General features: G+C 50.2%; 1 protein-coding gene across 4 annotated transcripts in view; it reads left to right on the top strand.

The window, feature by feature from the left end:
• LOC139262290 (pikachurin) overlaps positions 1-20524 on the top strand; it is a 251668-nt gene that overhangs the window by 119726 nt on the left and 111418 nt on the right. For all 4 annotated transcript variants that reach the window (XM_070877461.1, XM_070877453.1, XM_070877446.1 and 1 more), the window contains 2 exons: positions 2862-2979; positions 6550-6685. In XM_070877461.1, the coding sequence (XP_070733562.1) occupies positions 2862-2979; positions 6550-6685 (254 nt within the window). The remainder of the gene's footprint in view (positions 1-2861; positions 2980-6549; positions 6686-20524) is intronic.

The raw sequence follows: 20524 nt of genomic DNA, 5'->3' as shown, positions 1-20524 counted from the left end.
ATGCAGAATTCTTAAAATGCATTCAAAATAACTTTTTTAGTCAGTATGTAACAAGCCCAACACGAGAGGGGGCGGTTTTGGATTTAGTTTTGGAGAATGAAGCTGGGCAGGTTGAAGGGGTATTAGTGGGGGAGCACTTGGGTGCCAGTGACCATAATTCAATCAGATTCATGTTGGTTATGGATAAGGACAAGAATAGGCCTGGAATAAAAGTTCCGAATTGGGGAAAAGCTAATTTTGCTCAGTTGTGGAGTGATTTGGCCATAGTGGACTGGAATCAGCTACTTGTGGGTAAATCAGTGTCGGAACAGTGGGAGGCATTCAAGGAGGAGATCCGGAGGGCTCAGGCTAAACATGTGCCCTTAAAGAAAAAGGCTGGGAAAAATAATTCTAGAGCCCCCTGGATGTCTAGGGACTTACAGGGGAGGATGAAGATAAAAAGGGACACTTATTTCGTATATCAACGGCTAAATACTTTAGAATCTTTAGATGAATATAGAAAGTTAAGAGGAAAAATTAAAAAGGATATTAGGAATGCTGAGAAAGCACGAGAAATTCTTGGCCAGTAAAATTAAGGAATACCCTAAGATGTTCTATAAATATATTAAGAGTAAGAGGGTAACTAAAGAAAGGGTAGGGCCTATTAGAGACCATAAGGGTAATCTTTGTGTGGAGGCGGAAGATGTTGGGAGGGTTCTTAACGAGTACTTTACATCTGTTTTCACAAAGGAAAGGGGCAATGCAGATACTGCTATCGAGGAGGAGTGTGATATTCTGGATGAAATAAATAGAGAGAGAGAGGAAGTATTAAGGGGTTTAGCAGCTTTGAAAGTAGATAAATCCCCAGGCCCGGATGAAATGCATCCCAGGCTGTTGAGCGAAGCAAAAGAGGAAATAACAGAGGCCTTGACCATCATTTTATAGTCCTCTTTGGATCTGGGCATGGTGCCGGAGGATTGGAGGACTGCTAATGTAGTACCCTTGTTTAAGAAGGGAGAGAGGGATAGGCCAAGTAATTACTGGCCTGTCAGCCTAACCTCAGTGTTGGGAAAATTATTGGAAAAATCCTGAAAGACAGGATAAATCTACATTTGGAAAGGCCAGGATTAATTAGGGACAGTCGGCACGGATTTGTTGAGGGAAGATCGTGTCTGACTAACCTGATTGAATTTTTTGAGGAGGTAACCAAGAAGGTTGATGAGGGTAGTACATACGATGTAGTATATATGGACTTTTGCAAAGCTTTTGATAAGGTCCCACATGGTAGACTGTTCATGAAGGTTAAAGCCCATGGGATACAGGACAAAGTGTCAAGTTGGATCCAAAATTGGCTTGGAGGTAGGAAGCAAAGGGTAATGATTGATGGATGTTTTGTGACTGGAAGGATGTATCCAATGGGGTTCTGCAGGGCTCAGTATTGGATCCCTTGCTTTTTGTGGTAGATATCAACAATTTAGATTTGAATATAGGGAGTGTGATTAAGAAGTTTGCAGACAACACTAAAATTGTCTGTGTGGTTGATAATGAAGAGGAAAGTCATGGGCTGCAGGAGGATATCAATCTACTGGTCAGATGGGCAGAGCAGTGGCAAATGGAATGTAATTCGGAGACGTTTGAGGTGATGCACTTTGGGAGGGCTAATAAGGAAAGGGTATATACATTAAGCGGTAGGCCACTTAATAGTGTAGATGAACAAAGGGACCTTGGAGTGCTTGTCCACAGATTCCTGAAACTAGCAGGCCATGTGGATAAGGTGGTTAAGAAGGCATACGGAATGCTTGCCTTTATTGGCCGAGGCATAGGATATAAGAGCAGGGAGGTTATGCTTAAATTGTATAATACTTTGGTTAGGCCACAGCTGGAGTACTGCATGCAGCTCTGGTCACCGTATTATAGGAAGGACGTGATTGCACTAGAGAGGATGCAGAGGAGATTTACTAGGATGCTGCCTGGAATGGAGAATCTTAGTTATGAGGACAGATTGGATAGGCAGGGTTTGTTCTCATTGGAACAGAGGAGGTTGAGAGGAGACCTCATTGAGGTGTACAAAATATTGAGAGGCCTGGACATAGTGGAGAGTAAGGATCAATTTCCATTGGTGGAGGGGTCTATTACGAGGGGGCATAGTTTTAAGGTGGTTGGCGGAAGGTTTAGAGGGGATTTGAATGGGGGGGGGGGGCGGAGGGCTTCTTTATGCAGAGGGTTGTGGTGGACTGGACTAGTTTCGATCGCCTAGATGGTCGGAGAGGAATTTTCCCAGATTTTTTCTCGCTAAATTGCCTGGGTTTTTATCTGGTTTTTGCCTCTCCCAGGAGATCACATGGCTGTGGTTGGGATGGAGTGTAGATGTTTTCAGTATAAGGGGTGTCGCAGTTGTGTGAGGCCGACTGGTTGGGCTGGGTGCTCTTTGCCTTTCCGTCATTGTTCATAGGTTTATATGTAACATTTAGGGCTGCTGACCGAGGGCCGAGCGGCTCTTTGTCGGCCGGTGCGGACACGATGGGCCGAAATGACCTCCTTCTGCGCTCTAGATTTCTATGTTTCTATGTTTCTATATTGAAGTGTGTGATGCCCAGGTGTGTCGCAGTGTGTGATGTCCAGCTGTGTCGCAGTGTGTGATGCCCAGGTGTGTCGCAGTGTGTGATGCCCAGGTGTATCGCAGTGTGGGATGCCCAGGTGTGTCGCAGTGTGTGATGCCCAGGTGTGTCGCAGTGTGGGATGCCCAGGTGTGTCGCAGTGTGGGATGCCCAGGTGTATCGCAATGTGGGATGCCCAGGTGTGTCGCAGTGTGGGATGCCCAGGTGTGTCGCAGTGTGGGATGCCCAGGTGTCGAATTGAAGTTCTTGTATTTCTCTGTACAGGAGATGGTCATCGGGAGCCTGAAACCAGGAACCAGGTACCGTGTATCATTGAGAGCGCATGGCGTGGTGAGGGAGGGGAGGCCGAGCCCCTCCAAGGATGTGACCACTGTGCCTCAAGGTAGGAGATCCCATCTCATATTGACAGTCATTGAAAGATGGCATGCAGGTACAGCCGATATTGAAGAAAGCAAATGGCATGTTGGCCTTCATAGCAAGAGGATTTGAGTATAGGAGCAGGGAGGTCTTACTGCACTTGTACAGGGCTTGATGAGGCCACACCTTGACTATTGTGTACAGTTTTGGTTTCCTAATCTGAGGAAGGACATTCTTGCTGTTGAGGGAGTGCAGCGAAGGTTCACCAGACTGATTCCCGGGATGGCAGGACTGACATATGAAGAAAGACTGGATCGACTCGGTTTATATTAACTGGAATTTAGAAGAATGAGAGATGACCTCATAGAAACATATAAAATTCTGATGGGATTGGACAGGTTAGATGCAGGAAGAATGTTCCCGATGTTGGGGAAGTCCAGAACCAGGGGTCACAGTCTAAGGATCAGGGGTAAGCCATTTAGGACCGAGATGAGGAGAAACTTCTTCACTCAGAGAATTGTGAACCTGTGGAATTCTCTACCACAGAGAGTTGTTGAGGCCAGTTTGTTAGATATATTCAAGAGGGAGTTAGATGTGGCCCTTATGGCTAAAGGGATCAAGGGGTATGGAAAGAAAGCAGGAATGGGGTACTGAGGGAATGATCAGCCATGATCACATTGAATGGCGGTGCAGGCTCGAAGGGCCGAATGGCCTACTCCTGCACCTATTTTCTATGTTTCTGTGCACCGAAACAGACCTTTTCAGGTCGCTGCTGGTGTTTATGCTCCACATTAGCCTCCTCCCAGCTTACTTAGATTAGAACTTAATCTTCTAATCCTTTTCTCCCTCGTGTACTTATCTAACTTACTCTTAAATGCAACTTAAGTTTATAATTTATAATTCTATTCCCCGCTAACACCCGCCCCATCCACACCCACCACCTCCCCACCACCTGGAGAATGCCCCATCAGACCGTCCGATAATTGGGGCGGTGGAGCCTGGTCCATTGTGAGCAGCCAGAGCCTCATTAGTATTGGGTGGGCTCCGGACCCCCACAATGATCCCTGGGAGGGGATGTTCTAGTCTCGAGATTGGCGGGGGGGTGGGTGGGGGTTGCTGAACCCGAATTAGCACCGGCCCAGGCTGGTTTTATGGACCCCGGACTAACACGCCTGCTTCTCCCAAGGTGCCAGCTGTGGCTCAGTGGGCAGCACTCTCGCCTCTGGGTCAGAAGGTTGTGGGTTCAAGTCCCACTGCAGAGACTCGAGCACATAATCCAGGCTATTCAAAAGGGAGTTAGATGAAGTCTTTACTACTCGGGGGATCAAGGGGTATGGCGAGAAAGCAGGAAGTGGGTACTGAAGTTGCATGTTCAGCCATGAACTCATTGAATGGCGGTGCAGTCTAGAAGGGCTGAATGGCCTACTCCTGCACCTATTTTCTATGTTTCTATGAGGGAGTGCTGCACTGTCGGAGGTGCCGTCTTTCAGATGAGACGTTAAACCGAGGCCCCGTCTGCTCTCTCAGGTGAACGTAAAAGATCCCATGGCCACTATTTCGAAGAAGAGCAGGGGAGTTTTCCCGGGTGTCCTGGGGCCAATATTTATCTCTCACCCAACAGCACCAAAACAAGATGATCTGCTCATTATCACATTGCTGTTTGTGGGAGCTTGCTGTGCACAAATTGGCTGCCATGGTTCCTACATTAGAACAGTGGCTACACTTCAAAAGCACTTCATTGGCTGTACAGCGCTTTGGGGTGGCTGAGAGGACGTGAAAGGCGCTATCTAAATGCAAGTCTTTCTTTTTTCTTTCCAATACCGAGGGCAACAATTTCCCCGTCATCCTCCTCTTCGATTGGTACCGGGCTGATACCGGGCGGGACATCTGAAGCTTGCACTCCCTGTGCCGCTGTCCTGAAGCGACCGGCCGCACGCTGATTGGTTGACCTGGGTTGGAGGTTGCCACGACAACAGCGATGGCGGGGGGGAACAGGCAGGGGATCGGGGATGGCAGGGTGGGAGGGGGAACGGTAAGTCATTCCCCATCATTTTCGGGGCTGCCAATCACCCTGTTACTGCCAGCTGACAGGTCCCACAATCCACCCTCGGAATTATTGGGCTGCCCACCGGCCAATCCAGTCAGCCTGAATGGAACATGTTGGGATGGACCAATCGGCACATTGATGCCTCTGTTGACAATCGAGCAGCTTCGGTGGAGCTTTCTGGGGCATTTTAGAAAATAGGAGCAGTAGTAGGCCATACAGCCCCTCGAGCCTGCTCCGCCATTTAATAAGATCATGGCTGATCCGATCATGGACTCAGGTCCACTTCCCTGCTCGCTCCCCATAACCCCTTATTCCCTTATCGGTTAAGAATCTATCTATTTAAGAAACTGGCCTTTACTGCAAAGGGGATGGAGTATAAAAGCAGGGAAGTCTTGCTACAGTTATACAGGGTATTGGTGAGGCCACACCTGGAATACTGTGCAAGTTTTGGTTTCCATATTTACGAAAGGATGTACTTGCTTTGGAGGCAGTTCAGAGAAGGTTCACTAGGTTGATTCCGGAGATGAGGGAGTTGACTTATGAGGAAAGGTTGAGTAGTTTGGGCCTCTACTCATTGGAATTCAGAAGAATGAGAGGTGATCTTAATCAAAACATATAAGATTCTGAGGGAGCTTGACAAGGTGGATGCAGAGAGGATGTTTCCACTGATAGGGGAGACTAGAACTAGAGGGCATGATCTTAGAATAAGGGGCCGCCCATTTAAAACTGAGATGAGGAGAAATTTCTTCTCTCAGAGGGTTGTAAATCTGTGGAATTCGCTGCCTCAGAGAATTGTGGAAGTTGGGACATTGAATAAATTTAAGACAGAGATAGACAGTTTCTTAACCGATAAGGGGATAAGGAGTTACGGGGAGCGGGCAGGGAAGTGGAGTTGAGTCCATGATCAGCTCAGCCATGATCTTATTGAATGGTGGAGCAGGCTCGAGGGGCCATATGGCCTACTCCTGCTCCTATTTCTTATTTTATTATGTATTTCTGTCTTAAATTTATTCAATTTTCCAGCCTCTACAGCTCTCTGAGGCAGTGAATTCCACAGATTTACAACCAACTGAGAGAAGAAATTTCTCCTTATCTCAGAGGCCCCTTATTCTAAGATTATGCCCCCTAGTTCCAGTCTCCCCTATCAATGGAAACATCCTCTCTGCTTCCACCTTGTCAAGCCCCCTCATAATCTTATACATTTTGTTAAGATCACCTCTCATTCTTCTGAATTCCAATGAGTAGAGGCCCAACCTACTCAACCTTTTCTCATAAGTCAACCCCCTCATCTCCAGAATCAACCTCGTAAACCTTCTCTGAACTACCTCCAAAGCAAGTATATCCTTTCATAAATATAGAAACCAAAACTGTATGCCAGTATTCCAGGTGTGGCCTCACCAATACCCTGTATGGCTGTTGCAAGACTTCCTTGCTTTTATACTCTATCCCTTTGTGGACATGTTGGCCTTAATTCCAGCCGGTGAAGGGTGCGTTGCTCGCTGCTGTCTGGTCTGTTGGTGAACGGTCTGCCCATCCATCTTTCCACAGCTCGGTGCTTACCCCCAGACGCCCCGTCTAGACCTGAGGCCGCAGCCGTGTCTGACTCAGAGGTGGCGTTGTCGTGGAAACCAGGGCCGAGGGCAGGGAGTTCGTCGCTGCTGCACTACACAGTGGAATATACCCGGTGAGTGTCGGTTGATCAGAGCGGTGTTGACTTGTGCCCGAGTCGAGCTGGCAATCCAACGCCTCGTATTGGAACTGAGGGAGGAGGCCATTCCGCCCCTCGAGCCTGTCCCGCCATTCAATCAGATCGTGGCTGATTTGTATCTTAACTCCATTGGTTCCCTAACCCTTAATACCCTTAACCCACAAAAAAATGTGTCAACGTCAGTTTTGACATTTTCAATTGACCCCTGGCCTCAACAGCTTTTTATTGGAGAGAGTTCCAGATTTCCACCACCCTTTGTGTGAAGAAGTGCCTCCTGACATCATCCCCCTTGAACGGCCTGGCTCTTTTTTTTAAGATTGTACCCTCCTTGTTCTGGATCGCTTAACGAACAATCCAACCTTCAGTTCTCGGGAAGCCTTCACTTACAGCTCATTATCTGACCCTCACTGCGATAAATGGGCGACTTTAATGGGGCAGCGTGCGCACAGGGGACGGTTTATTCAGGCACTGACCGACTGCAATTGGAGCCCCTTTGAAATCTGCCCTGACTCGGGAAAGATGCACTGAAAGAGGCCATTGTGGGTCCCTGGCCAGGACAGCCCAATTAACAGGCTCCGCAAGTTCGACACAAAGCAACACTGCCCTCCGGTCAGACAGGAGCGAGCAGGCAGACATCACTCACTGTTTATAGAGGCTCCCCTTTCACCTTTGACCCCCCCCCCGCCCCCCCCCCCCCGCCACTTCCTGTCCCCTACAAGAGGGAATAAACAGAATTCCTCACGGCCCAAAGGAAATGTATTTTTTTTAAAAGCAACTTGCAGGATATCCCAGCATTGTCTGCCAGGAACGTTGGACCCCGAACTAGCATCGTTCCCAAGGATAAAGCTCCTCAGGAAATCTTCTGCGGAAACCTGTAAGCCCAAGGCTCCCCCAGTAACCCACGGTTACTCACTGGCTCCCCCACGAGGGACCCAGGCTCCGGGCAAGGCCTCGCTTTGAGGCCCGGTCTCTGGAAGTCTGCCGCGAACCGCCCGTGCGGAGCCGAGTGGGGCCGAGTGACCCGGTACCCGGGACCGCCCACCCCGAATTCAAAGGTGGAGCCCGAGAACGGCCACCAGGCTAGTGAAGGAGGCAGCCTCTGCGGGTCACCCCAGCCTAGGCCTCAACGCCCCAGGTTAGGGAAGGGGGCGAGGGAAATCCGGCCTGGGATTCCCTTGACCGTTGGAACCCTGCGGGCGTTGGGCAAGGTTGGGGGTCGGACTTGGCTGTGGAACTTTCCACAGTTGAACAGCTGACCAATAAATACAGGCCAACAGGGGGCCCAGGTTCTGCTCCTGCTCTGTGCTGTGTCATACGGTCCAAGCTGGGTAGGAACACTGGACAGGTCAGTTAGATCCACACGGGAGTTCAGTTACGGACTCCACGGACCACCAAGATTGCTTGGTCAGTGAGGAGGCGGGACCATTGAATAGTTTTTGTAGTTCTGATGATCTCACAGTGGGGGGAGGGACAGAAGGTGACGGTAATCCCTCACTGTTGGATTAGGCAGTGCCACCTGGTCCTGGACTCAAAGCTGTTACCCAGTGATGGGGGGAAAGGGGAAGGAGAAGGGAGGAGGAGAGGGGAGGGAGAGGAGAGTTTAATTTACATAGTGCCTTTCACAACCACCAGACTTCTCAAAGCGTTTTACAGCCAATAAAGTACTTTTGGAGTGTAGTCACTGTTGTAATGTCGGAAATGCGGCAGCCAATTTGCGCACAGCAAGCTCCCACAAACAGCAATGTGATAATGGGCAGATAATCTATTTTAGTGATGTTGATTGAGGGATAAATATTGTCCCCATGACACCGGGGATAACTCCCCTGCTCTTCTTCGAAATAATGGCCGTGGGATCTTTTACGTCCACTCGAGGGAGCAGGCGGGGCCTCGGTTTAACGTCTCATCCGAAAGACATCGCCTCCGACAGTGCAGCGCTCCCTCAGTACTGCCCCTCCGACAGTGCAGCGCTCCCTCAGTACTGCCCCTCCGACAGTGCAGCGCTCCCTCAGTACTGCCCCTCCGACAGTGCAGCGCTCCCTCAGTACTGCCCCTCCGACAGTGCAGCGCTCCCTCAGTACTGCCCCTCCGACAGTGCAGTGCTCCCTCAGTACTGCCCCTCCGACAGTGCAGCACTCCCTCTGTACTGCCCCTCCGACAGTGCAGCACTCCCTCTGTACTGCCCCACGACAGTGCAGTGCTCCCTCAGTACTGCCCCTCCGACAGTGCAGTGCTCCCTCTGTACTGCCCCTCCGACAGTGCAGCGCTCCCTCAGTACTGCCCCTCCAACAGTGTAGTGCTCCCTCAGTACTGCCCCTCCGACAGTGTAGTGCTCCCTCAGTACTGCCCCTCCAACAGTGTAGTGCTCCCTCTGTACTGCCCCTCCGACAGTGCAGCACTCCCTCTGTACTGCCCCACGACAGTGCAGCACTCCCTCAGTACTGCCCCTCCGACAGTGCAGCAGTCCCTCTGTACTGCCCCACGACAGTGCAGCGCTCCCTCAGTACTGCCCCTCCGACAGTGTAGTGCTCCCTCAGTACTGCCCCTCCAACAGTGTAGTGCTCCCTCTGTACTGCCCCTCCGACAGTGCAGCACTCCCTCTGTACTGCCCCACGACAGTGCAGCACTCCCTCAGTACTGCCCCTCCGACAGTGCAGCACTCCCTCAGTACTGCCCCTCCGACAGTGCAGTGCTCCCTCTGTACTGCCCCTCCGACAGTGCAGCACTCCCTCAGTACTGCCCCTCCGACAGTGCAGCACTCCCTCAGTACTGCCCCTCCGACAGTGCAGCAGTCCCTCTGTACTGCCCCACGACAGTGCAGCGCTCCCTCAGTACTGCCCCTCCGACAGTGCAGCGCTCCCTCAGTACTGCCCCTCCAACAGTGTAGTGCTCCCTCAGTACTGCCCCTCCGACAGTGTAGTGCTCCCTCAGTACTGCCCCTCCGACAGTGCAGCGCTCCCTCAGTACTGCCCCTACTACAGTGCAGCGCTCCCTCAGTAATGCTCCTCTGACAGTGCAGCGCTCCCTCCGAGGGGAGGAAGAACTGGATGAGGGGGGAGGGGAATAGGAGGGGAGGAGGAAATGGATGAGGGGGGGAGGGGAGGAGGAGAGGAGGGATTAAGGATTAATTGCCACGTTTGGGAGGTGTTGATCAGCAGTGAAGGGGTTAATGGAGTTGTGCGATGTTGGGGGTGGGAGGAGGCTGGAGCTGATGTGGGATTTTCCCTCCCCTCTTCCTGATCCGACATATGCACGCAGAGATGGAGTGCCGGAAGGATGGTCTCTGAATGCCTTCTCCCGGGAAGGTTCTTCTCCGTGATTACTTGCACATGGGAATGTCTGAGCAGGATGCACCACAGCATCTCTCGGCCCAGCGGCCTTACACCCCCAGCTCCGCCTCCTTCTCCTGCCTTTCCTTACCATCAGCAAAGTATTTCTTTCCCTCGCCACCGCCCTGCTCGCTGGAGTGATGAATCTTTCATTCCGGGAGACTCCAGGTTGATCCGGAAAACTTGGCAACCCGAGTTAAAGTCCGCTGCAGCCCTGGGACACCCCCTCCTCCCTACCCTGGGGCCAGTGGTGACTCCCCCTTCCTGCTGTCCTGACTCAGCTCAGAATGGGCCTATACTCTGTGGAGTTTAGAAGAATGAGAGGTGATCTCAGTGAAACTTACAAGATTCTGAGGGGGATTGACAGGGTAGATGCTGAGAGGTTGTTTTCCCCTGGCTGGAGAGTCTCGAACTAGGGAACATAGTCTCAGGATAAGGGGTCAGCCATTTAAGACTGAGATGAGGAGGAATTTCATCACTCAGAGGGTTGTGAACCTTTGGAATTCTTTGCCCTTGAGGGCTGTGGATGCTGAGTCTCTGAATGTATTCAAGGCTGAGATAGACACATTTTTGGGGTCTAGGGGAATCAAGGGATATGGGGATCGGGCGGGAAAGTGGAGTTGAGGTCGATGATCAGCCATGATCTTATTGAATGGCGGAGCAGGCTCGAGGGGTCATGTGGCCTACCGCTGCTCCTAATTCTTATGTTCTTAACCTTCTGCTACCACGCGGGCTCTTGCGCTTTTTATTGGACTGCTGCTCACAGGTGCCAAGTCCCCTCGCCTGAGGTGGGCCTGCCGAGATCCTGACTCTTCACACCTTCCCCCAGAGGTTGGGGGGGGGCAAGGTCGATCGAGTGCGTGCCCCTTCCCCCAGATGTTGGGCAGGGAAGGTCAATTGAGTGCGTGCCCCTTCGCCCAGATGTTGGGGAGGGAAGGTCGATCAAGTGCGTGCCCCTTCCCCCAGATATTGGGGAGGTAAGCCATTTAGGACCGAGATGAGGAGAAACTTTTCACCCAGAGAGTTGTGAACCTGTGGAATTCTCTACCACAGAAAGTTGTTGAGTCCAGTTCGTTAGATATATTCAAGAGGGAGTTAGATATGGCCCTTACAGCTAAAGGGATCAAGAGGTATGGAGAGAAAGCAGGAAAGGGGTACTGAGGTGAATGATCAGCCATGATCTTATTGAATGGTGGTGCAGGCTCGAAGGGCCGAATGGCCTACTCCTGCACCTATTTTCTATGTTTCTATGTTCGAGTGTGTGCCCCTTCCCCCAGATGTTGGGGGAGGGAAGGTCTGTGACCAGAACATCAAGTTCCGATTTGCAGATGGGGAGGTGCAGCAGCAGAATGGGCTGAGCGAGGAAGGCAAGTTTAGAGGAGGAATGCCTCGACAGTACGGAGAGACGGTCGATTGAGAGGCTCTGGCTGGTGCAGCCTCCATGGGTCTGTGCGTGTGACAAACAGCCTTGGGCCCACGCAAGGGATTCTCTCTGTCTCCTACTCTCCCGTCTTCAGTGTCTGCAGTCCGGGGACGAGGAGGAGGAGAGTGGGGAGGGGGTTGGCGGCGGGGGGGGGGACATCTATCAGCTTATTAACTCGCTGCTTAAATGTTTAATTCTTTCTACCATCTGTGTGTCATTTTCCTGCAATAAATTTAACTCATTGTGACGTTAAGTGATGTTGACAGATTGGTGTCAGTGGTGCGAGGCACATATGATTGCCTTTTCCTGCCACCTTTTCCCTCTCCCCTCCCCCACCCCCACACCGAGCTATTTACACTGTTCCGCCTTCCGTTTGTACGCTTTGTCCAATCTTTAATGTTAAGCATGAATTGAGCAGTGTGAGGATAATTACAAGCTGAAGGGCTCCTTCGAACGTTTTAATGCTACTAAAGAGCAGGCCATAGACTGGAGGACTGAGCTGGGTAACTCTGCCTTTCTCTCTCACTTGCCTCCCACACTCACCCTGTCCATTCTTTCTTTCCTTTCTATTTCGAAGAAGAGCAGGGGGAGTTCTCCCCGGTGTCCTGGCCAATATTTATCCCTCAATCAACATAACCAAAAAAACAGATGATCTGGTCATCATCACGTTGCTGTTTGTGGGAGCTTGCGGTGCGCAAATTGGCTGCCGCGTTACAACAGTGACTACACTCCAGAAGCACTTCATTGGCTGTGAAGCGCTTTGAGAAGTCCGGTGGTCATGAAAGGCGCTATATAAATGCAAGTCTTTCTTTTCTTTCTTTTCCTCCTCCCCTCCCCTCTCCTCCTCATCACCTCTCCCCCTCTCCTCCAACCCTCCTCCCCCTTCCCTCTTCTCCTCTCCTCCTGCCCTCTCCCTCCCCTTTACCCCCATCATTGGGTAACAGCTTTGAGCCCTGGACCACTGTGGCTGTGAAAGGTGCTATATACATCCAAGTCTTCTTTCTCGCAGTCCCTCTCTTTTCTCTCCATTTCTCTCAACCTCCATTTCTCTGCCTTTTCCCCTAGATTTCTCTCCTATTGATTTCTCTGTCTCTGTCTCTCTCTCTAACATCATTACTTCTCTCTCTCCTTCCGCTCTATTTTATCTCTCATCATCAGCTCTCTTCATCCTCATATCTCCCGAGGGAGCTGATTTCAATCAGATAATTAAGTGTTGGAAGGAAGGTTACTTAGCTGTCATGAGACAACTGGATGATGAGCTCTGTTTAGTAACCAGCTTCCAGCTGTCCTGGTCAGTGCAGTAGCTTAATAAAAGGGGAGAGAGTACATGGGCTGTGGGAGGAGATTAAATAAGGTGCCACATAAAAGGTTACGGCACAAGATAAAAGTTCACGGCATTGGGGTTAATGTATGGATAAAGGATTGGCGAACTTAACAGAAAACAGAGAGTCGGGATAAATGGATCATTTACTGCTTGGCAAACAGTGACTAGTGGGGTGCCGCAAGGATCAGTGCTGGGGCCTCAACTATTTACAATCTATATTAATGACTTGGATGAAGGGACCGAGTGTAATGTAGCCAAGTTTGCGGATGATACCATCATCATCATAGGCAGCCCCTCGGAATCGAGGAAGACTTGCTTCCACTCTTAGAATGAGTCCTTAGGTGGCTGAACAGTCCAATACAAGAACCACAGTCTCTGTCACAGGTGGGACAGATAGTTGTTGAGGGAAAGGGTGGGTGGGACAGGTTTGCCGCACGCTCGTTCCGCTGCCTGCGCTTGATTTCTGCATGCTCTCAGCGATGAAACGCGAGGTACTCAGTGTCATGTATCTCACATTACTGTATATAACTGTATCTTACCATGCTATACGTAACTGGATATGACCTGTAATATTAAACATACCTTACCACCAGGGGTGCACTTGCAGGAGACACTCCATACCTCTCCCACTGAGGTATATAAAGGGAGGTCTCAGGCAAGTGCAGCACTGGAGAGCTGGAATTAAAGGTGCAGGTCCTGAGTGACCTTGACTTCAGCATGTGTATCATGTAAGTCAGCGCATTAGAGTCAGGACTTAACAGTGGCGACGAGTTACAGGATCGCAGAATCCACAGAATGGCTACCAACAGCTCAGATGAGAAATACAATGCTGGAGACAATTGGGATGACTTTATAGAAAGGCTCCAGCAAAGCTTTGTGACCAAAAACTGGCTGGGCGATGATAAGGCAGACAAGAGAAGAGCCCATCTCTTGACCAGCTGTGGCTCGAAAACATACACTTTAATGAAAGACCTGCTGGCACCCAAGAAACCAGCAAGCAAGTCGTTTGAAGAATTGAGCACACTGGTGAGAGACCACCTGAAGCCAGCGAGCAGCCTACACACGGCCAGACACAGGTTCTACAACGACAGACGCTGTGTGGGCCAAAGCATACCCGACTTTGTGGCGGAACTTCGGAGGCTGGCTAGTTCATGTGAGTTCCCCGATGAACTAAGGAGAGAAGTACTGAGAGACTTTTTTATTTAAGGAATAGGCCACGCAGGCATATTCCGAAAGCTTATAGAGACTAAGAACTTGACTCTAGAGGCAGCAGCACTGGTTGCACAGACACTCTTGGCAGGCGAAGAAGAAACGAGGCTGATCTATACTTCGGGTACGACAACCAACGAAACATCGGAACAAGGGGTTCACATTGTGAAACAAACCGCTACCCACACACACAGGCAAAGGCAGGAGAGCAGGCCTTCAACAGCAGACATTGGTGCCAGAAGCCATCAAAATCAAGGGCCACATGAACGGCCGATCACACCTCATCAATCCACAATGCGAGCAATCAACAACAGATTGAGAGAAGCTCAAGGGAGATCAGCCAGACGCAGCTCATCCTTCGGAAACAATGGAAACGGTCTGTGTTGGAGATGTGGGGGAAGGCACAGGGTGTGTCGATTTCAGCATGCTGTTTGCAGAAACTGCAACTACACAGGGCATCTGGCTCGCATGTGCAGAAAAACAGCAGCTCGGCTGGTATACGAATCGGAAGGGTCGGAAAGCGGACCAGAAGACGGTTGGAACAGTGCACGGGACGCCGAGGTACAGCGGGTTAACACGGTCAATTTCCACTGTTCTTACACCAAAATGCCTCCAATTATGATGAGGGTTCTACTCAACGGGATACCCGTCAACATGGAATTGGACACGGGGGCCAGTCAATCTCTCATGAGCGTTCAACAATTTGAACAGCTGTGGCCGCACAAAAGCAACAGACCAAAACTCACAAAGATCGACACCAAACTAAGGACCTATACTAAAGAAATCGTCCCAGTCCTTGGCAGCGCCATGCTCTCAGTCACACACAAAGGGATGGTGAACCGACTTTCCCTGTGGATTGTCCCCGAGGATCTCCCAGCCCTGTTGGGGAGAAGCTGGCTAGCAGAACTTAATGGGATGATGTTCACGCCATGTCGTCAGAGGAACGGACCTCCTGCTCAACAGTTCTAAGCCGTTTTGAACATCTCTTTCAGCCAGGTGTGGGCACCTTCAAAGGGGCTAAAGTTAGAATCTACATCACACAGAATGCCAGACCGGTCCATCACAAGGCTAGAGCTGTGCCTTATGTGATGAGGGAAAAGATTGAAAACGAACTGGAACGGCTTCTGCGGGAAGGCATAATTTCTCCCGTGGAATTCAGCGACTGGGCAAGTCCCATCGTCCCCGGCATAAAGCCCAATGGATCCGTGCGAATCTGTGGGGATTACAAGTCTACCATAAACAGAGTCTCCCTACAGGACCAGTACCCGCTGCCCAGAGCGGAGGACCTATTTGCCACGTTGGCTGGAGGAAAACTTTTCTCGAAACTTGACCTCACATCTGCGTATATGACGCAAGGACTGACCGAAGAGTCTAAGCTACTCACCACCATCAACACACATCGAGGCCTTTTTGTGTACAATCGATGCCCATTCGGCATCAGGTCGGCAGCTGCCATATTCCAGCGCAACATGGAGAGTCTGCTCAAGTCCATCCCGGGGACGGTTGTGTTTCAAGATGACATACTCATCACGGGCAGGGACACCGACTCCCATCTCCGCAATCTTGAGGAAGTACTAAGTCGATTGGATCGGGTAGGCCTAAGAGTTAAGAAATCCAAGTGTCTGTTTCTCGCGCCCGAGGTTGAATTTTTGGGCAGAAGGATTGCCGCTGATGGAATCCGCCCAACAGAGTCCAAAACCGAAGCGATTTGCCTGGCACCCAGGCCCCGGAATGACTCGGAACTGCGCGCCTTTCTCGGGCTACTCAATTACTTTGGGAACTTTATGCAGAACTTGAGCACACTGCTGGAGCCTCTCCACTTGCTACTCAGGAAGGATTGGTTTTGGGGGGACGCCCAAGAACGTGCCTTCAATAAGGCACGCAACCGTCTATGTTCCAAGAGTGTTTTAGCCTTTTTTGACCCAGGTAAAAAGTTAGTCCTTACGTGTGATGCGTCAGCGTACGGGGTAGGATGTGTTTTATAGCACGTCAATGATGCGGGTAAATTGCAGCCTGTTGCTTATGCCTCCAGGTCACTTTCGCGGGCGGAGCGCGGGTACGGTATGGTTGAGAAGGAGGCGCTCGCATGCGTGTACGGTGTCAAAAAGATGCACCAATACCTTTTCGGGGCCAAGTTTGCGTTAGAAACTGACCACAAACCCCTCACATCCCTACTATCCGAGTGCAAGGCAATCAACGCCAACGCCTCGGCGCGCATTCAGCGGTGGGCACTCATGCTGGCAGCTTACGACTACACGATAAGGCACAGACCAGGCACAGACAACTGTGCCGATGCGCTTAGCAGGCTACCCCTGGCGACCCACAGAAAGGTCCGACGAACAGGACTGTGAGATGGTCATGGCAATCAATGCCTTTGAATCCATAGGTTCGCCCATGATGGCTTGCCAAATCAGAGCCTGGACGACCAGCGACCCCACGTTATCTCTAGTTAAAAGATGCGTTTTAACCGGTGACTGGGCAGAGGCCGGGGTCCCAAATGGCTTGCAGGGACAGTAACAGGCAAAGAGAGAAACAGGTTACTGGTTGTACAAATGGACAATGGCCAAACCTGCCGGAGTCATGTAGACCAAGTAAAAAGTCGATTCACTGATAACACGGAAGAACCAGAGGCAGACTACAATGTGGAACTCACACCACACCTGGTGGACAGACAGGTGGAACATATTGAGGAAAGGGCAGTCTCAACAGACAGCCCAGGCGAGATACAAGCAATCACACCGAACGAAACAGACAGCCCAGGCGAGATACCAGCAATTACACCGAACGAAAAACAGGCACCAAGGCAAACAACTGAACCACAACTAAGACGCTCCACGCGAAAGCACCTGAGAGACTGAATCTATAAAGGCAATAAGACCTTGGGGGAGGGTGATGTCGTGTATCTCACATTACTGTATATAACTGTATCTTACCATGCTATACATGACTGTAACTGGATATGACTTGTAACAATAAGCATACCTTACCACCAGGGGTGCACTTGCAGGAGACACTCCATACCTGTCCCACTGTGGTATATAAAGGGAGGTCTCAGGCAAGTGCAGGACTGGAGAGCTGGAAATAAAGGTGCAGGCCCTGAGTGACCTTGACTTCAGCATGTGTCTCGTGTAAGCCAGTACATTAGAGTCAGGACTTAACACTCAGCGCCCTCCCGGATGCACTTCTTCCACTTAGGGTGGTCTTTGGCCAGGGACTCCCAGGTGTCAGTGAGGATGTTGCACTTTATCAGGGAGGCTTTGAGGGTGTTCTTGTAACGTTTCCTCTGCCCACCTTTGGCTCGTTTGCTGTGAAGGAGTTCCGAGTAGAGTGCTTGCTTTGGGAGTCTCGTGTCTGGCCTGCCCAATGGAGCTGATCAAGTGTGGTCAGTGCTTCAATGCTGGGGATGTTGGCCTGGTCGAGGACACTAATTTTGGTGCATCTGTCCTCCCAGGGGATTTGTAGGATCTTGCGGAGACATCGTTGGTGATATTTCTCCAGCGACTTGAGGTGTCTACTGTACATGGTCCATGTCTCTGAGCCATACAGGAGGGCGGGTATCACTACAGCCCTGTAGTCCACGAGCTTGCTGGCAGATTTGAGGGCCTGGTCTTATAAGAACATAAGAATTAGGAACAGGAGTAGGCCATCTAGCCCCTCGAGCCTGCTCCGCCATTCAATAAGATCATGGCTGATCTGGTCGTGGACTCAGCTCCACTTACCCGCCCTCTCCCCGCAACCCTTAATTCCCTTATTGTTTAAAAATCTATCTATCTTTGACTTGAAAACATTCAATGAGCTAGCCTCAACTGCTTCCTTGGGCAGAGAATTCCACAGATTCACAACCCTCTGGGAGAAGAAATTCCTTCTCAACTCGGTTTTAAATTGGCTCCTCCGTATTTTGAGGCTGTGCCCCCTAGTTCTAGTCTCCCCTACCACTATCTTGTCTATCCCTTTCATGATTTTAAATGTTTCTATAAGATCACCCCTCATCCTTCTGAACTCCAAGGAGTAAAGACCCAGTCTACTCAATCTATCATCATAAGGTAACCCCCTCATTTCTGGAATCAGTCTAGTGAATCGTCTCTGTACCCCTTCCAAAGTTAGTATATCCTTCCTTAAGTAAGGTGACCAAAACTGTACGCAGTACTCCAGGTGCGGCCTTACCAATACCTTATACAGTTGCAGCAAGACCTCCTTGCTTTTGTACTCCATCCCTCTCGCAATGAAGGCCAACATTCCATTCGCCTTCCTGATTACCTGCTGCACCTGCAAACTAACCTTTTGGGATTCATGCACAAGGACCCCCAGTTCCCTCTGCACCACAGCATGTTGTAATTTCTCCCCATTCAAATAATATTCCCTTTTACTGTTTTTTTTCCCAAGGTGGATGACCTCACACTTTCTGACATTGTATTCCATCTGCCAAACCTTAGCCCATTCGCTTAACCTATCCAAATCTCCTTGCAGCCTCTCTGAGTCCTCTACACAACCCACTTTCCCACTAATCTTAGTGCCATCTGCAAATTTTGTTGCACTACACTCTGTCCCCTCTTCTAGGTCATCTATGTATATTGTAAACAGTTGTGGTCCCAGCACTGATCCCTGTGGCACACCACTAACCACCGATTTCCAACCGGTTGTCTTCAAACACTCTTTTCCTCAGGTGGCCGAAGACTGCACTGGCGCTCTGGAGGCAGTGTTGAATCTCGTCGTCAATGTCTGCACTTGTTGATAAGAGGCTCCCGAGGTATGGGAAGTGGTCCACATTGTCCAGGGCCACGACGTGGATCTTGATGTCTGGGGGGCAGTGCTGTGCGGCGAGGACAGGCTGGTGGAGGACCTTTGTCTTACGGATATTTAGCGTAAGGCCTTTGCTTTCGTACGCCTCAGTAAATACGTCGACTATGTCCTGGAGTTCAGCCTCTGTATGTGCGCAGACGCAGGCATCCTCGACGACGGAGGTTGGGGTGGTCTTGGACCTAGCCTGGAGACGATGAAGGTTGAACAGGTTCCCACTGGTTCTGTAGTTTAGTTCCACTCCAGCGGGGAGCTTGTTGACTGTGAGGTGGAGTTTGCTGATGATACAAAGATGGCTGAGAAAGGAAATTCTGAGGAGGACACAAAAAATCTGCAAAGGGATATAGACAGGCTAAATGAGAGGGCAAAAATTTGGCAGATGGAGCACAATGTGGAAAAATGTGAGGTTATCCACTTTGGCAGAAACAATAGAAAAGCAAATTATAATTTAAATGGAGAAAAATTGCAAAGTGCTGCAGTACAGAGAGACCTGGGGGTCCTTGTGCAACAAACAAAACAAGTTAGTATGCAGGTACAACAAGTGATCAGGAAGGCAAATGGAATGTTGGCCTTTATTACAAGGGGGATAGAGTATAAAAGCAGAAGAAGTCCTGCTACGACTGTGCAGGGTATTGGTGAGGCCACACCTGGAGTACTGCGTACAGTTTTGCTCTCTGTCTTGAAGGAATGATATACTTGCATTGGAGGCTGTTCAGAGAAGGTTCACTTGGTTGATTCTGGAGATGAGGAGGTTGACTTGTGAAGAAAGGTTGAGTAGGTTGTGCTTATACACATAGGAGTTCAGAAGAATGAGAGGTGATCTTATCGAAACATCTAAGATAATGAGAGGGCTCGACAAGGTGAATGCAGAGAGGATATTTCCACTCATAGGGGAAATTAAAACTAGGGGATACAGTCTCAGAATAAGGGGCTGCCCATTTAAAACTGAGATGAGGAGGAATTTCTTCTCTGAGGCTTGTAAATCTGTGGAATTCTCTGCCCCAGAGAGCTGTGGAGGCTGGGTCATTGAATATATTTAAGGCGGAGATAGACAGATTTTTGAGCGATAAGGGAATAAAGGATTATGGGGAGCAGGCAGGGAAGTGGAGCTGAGTCCATGACCAGATCAGCCATGATCTTATTCAATGGTGGAGCAGGCTCGAGGGGCCAGGTGGCCTACTCCTGCTTCTATTTTTTAAGTTCTTATGTTTCTTATGATAGGGGAGAGTGTACATGGGCCGTGGGAGGAGCCAGTTTGATGGGCTGAATGGCCTTTCTTGTTGTGATGGAAACTGGGAGATTGTGGGTCCCGAGAGGGGGTGGAATGTGTCGCCCGGCGAGTTTCTCTTGTCATACTTGACCTGTTGCACTTGAGCACTTGTAAGCTATAAGAGGAGCGTTGTCCATAATTCACAGACTGCTCGTAAACATCGCGGACGCCTGTGTTCGTCATTCACCCTGACCCTCCGAAGGAGCAGACTTTCAGCACAATCTGTTGCCGCTGGTGAGATCTTGGCATGTAACCTTCAGAATCTCCAGTCGCTGGCCATACAGGAAGTGGGAGAGACCGCAACGCGTGACATTCCCAACACTGACCCTTTGTGTTTATGTTCAAATAAAATATAAAAATACAGCAATGAACTCCGAGTGGAAAATGATCAGTGAGGCTCTTGTCCAGTTCAGTGAATCAAGGAGCTTTGTCACACCGAGCACCATCTCCCCTCCTTCCATCTCCC

This window comes from Pristiophorus japonicus, chromosome 1, assembly GCF_044704955.1.
Source record: "Pristiophorus japonicus isolate sPriJap1 chromosome 1, sPriJap1.hap1, whole genome shotgun sequence".
Taxonomy (NCBI): Eukaryota; Metazoa; Chordata; class Chondrichthyes; family Pristiophoridae; genus Pristiophorus; species Pristiophorus japonicus.
The sequence above is the reverse complement of the archived record's forward strand: the minus strand, read 5'-3'. Positions and strand labels throughout refer to the sequence as shown.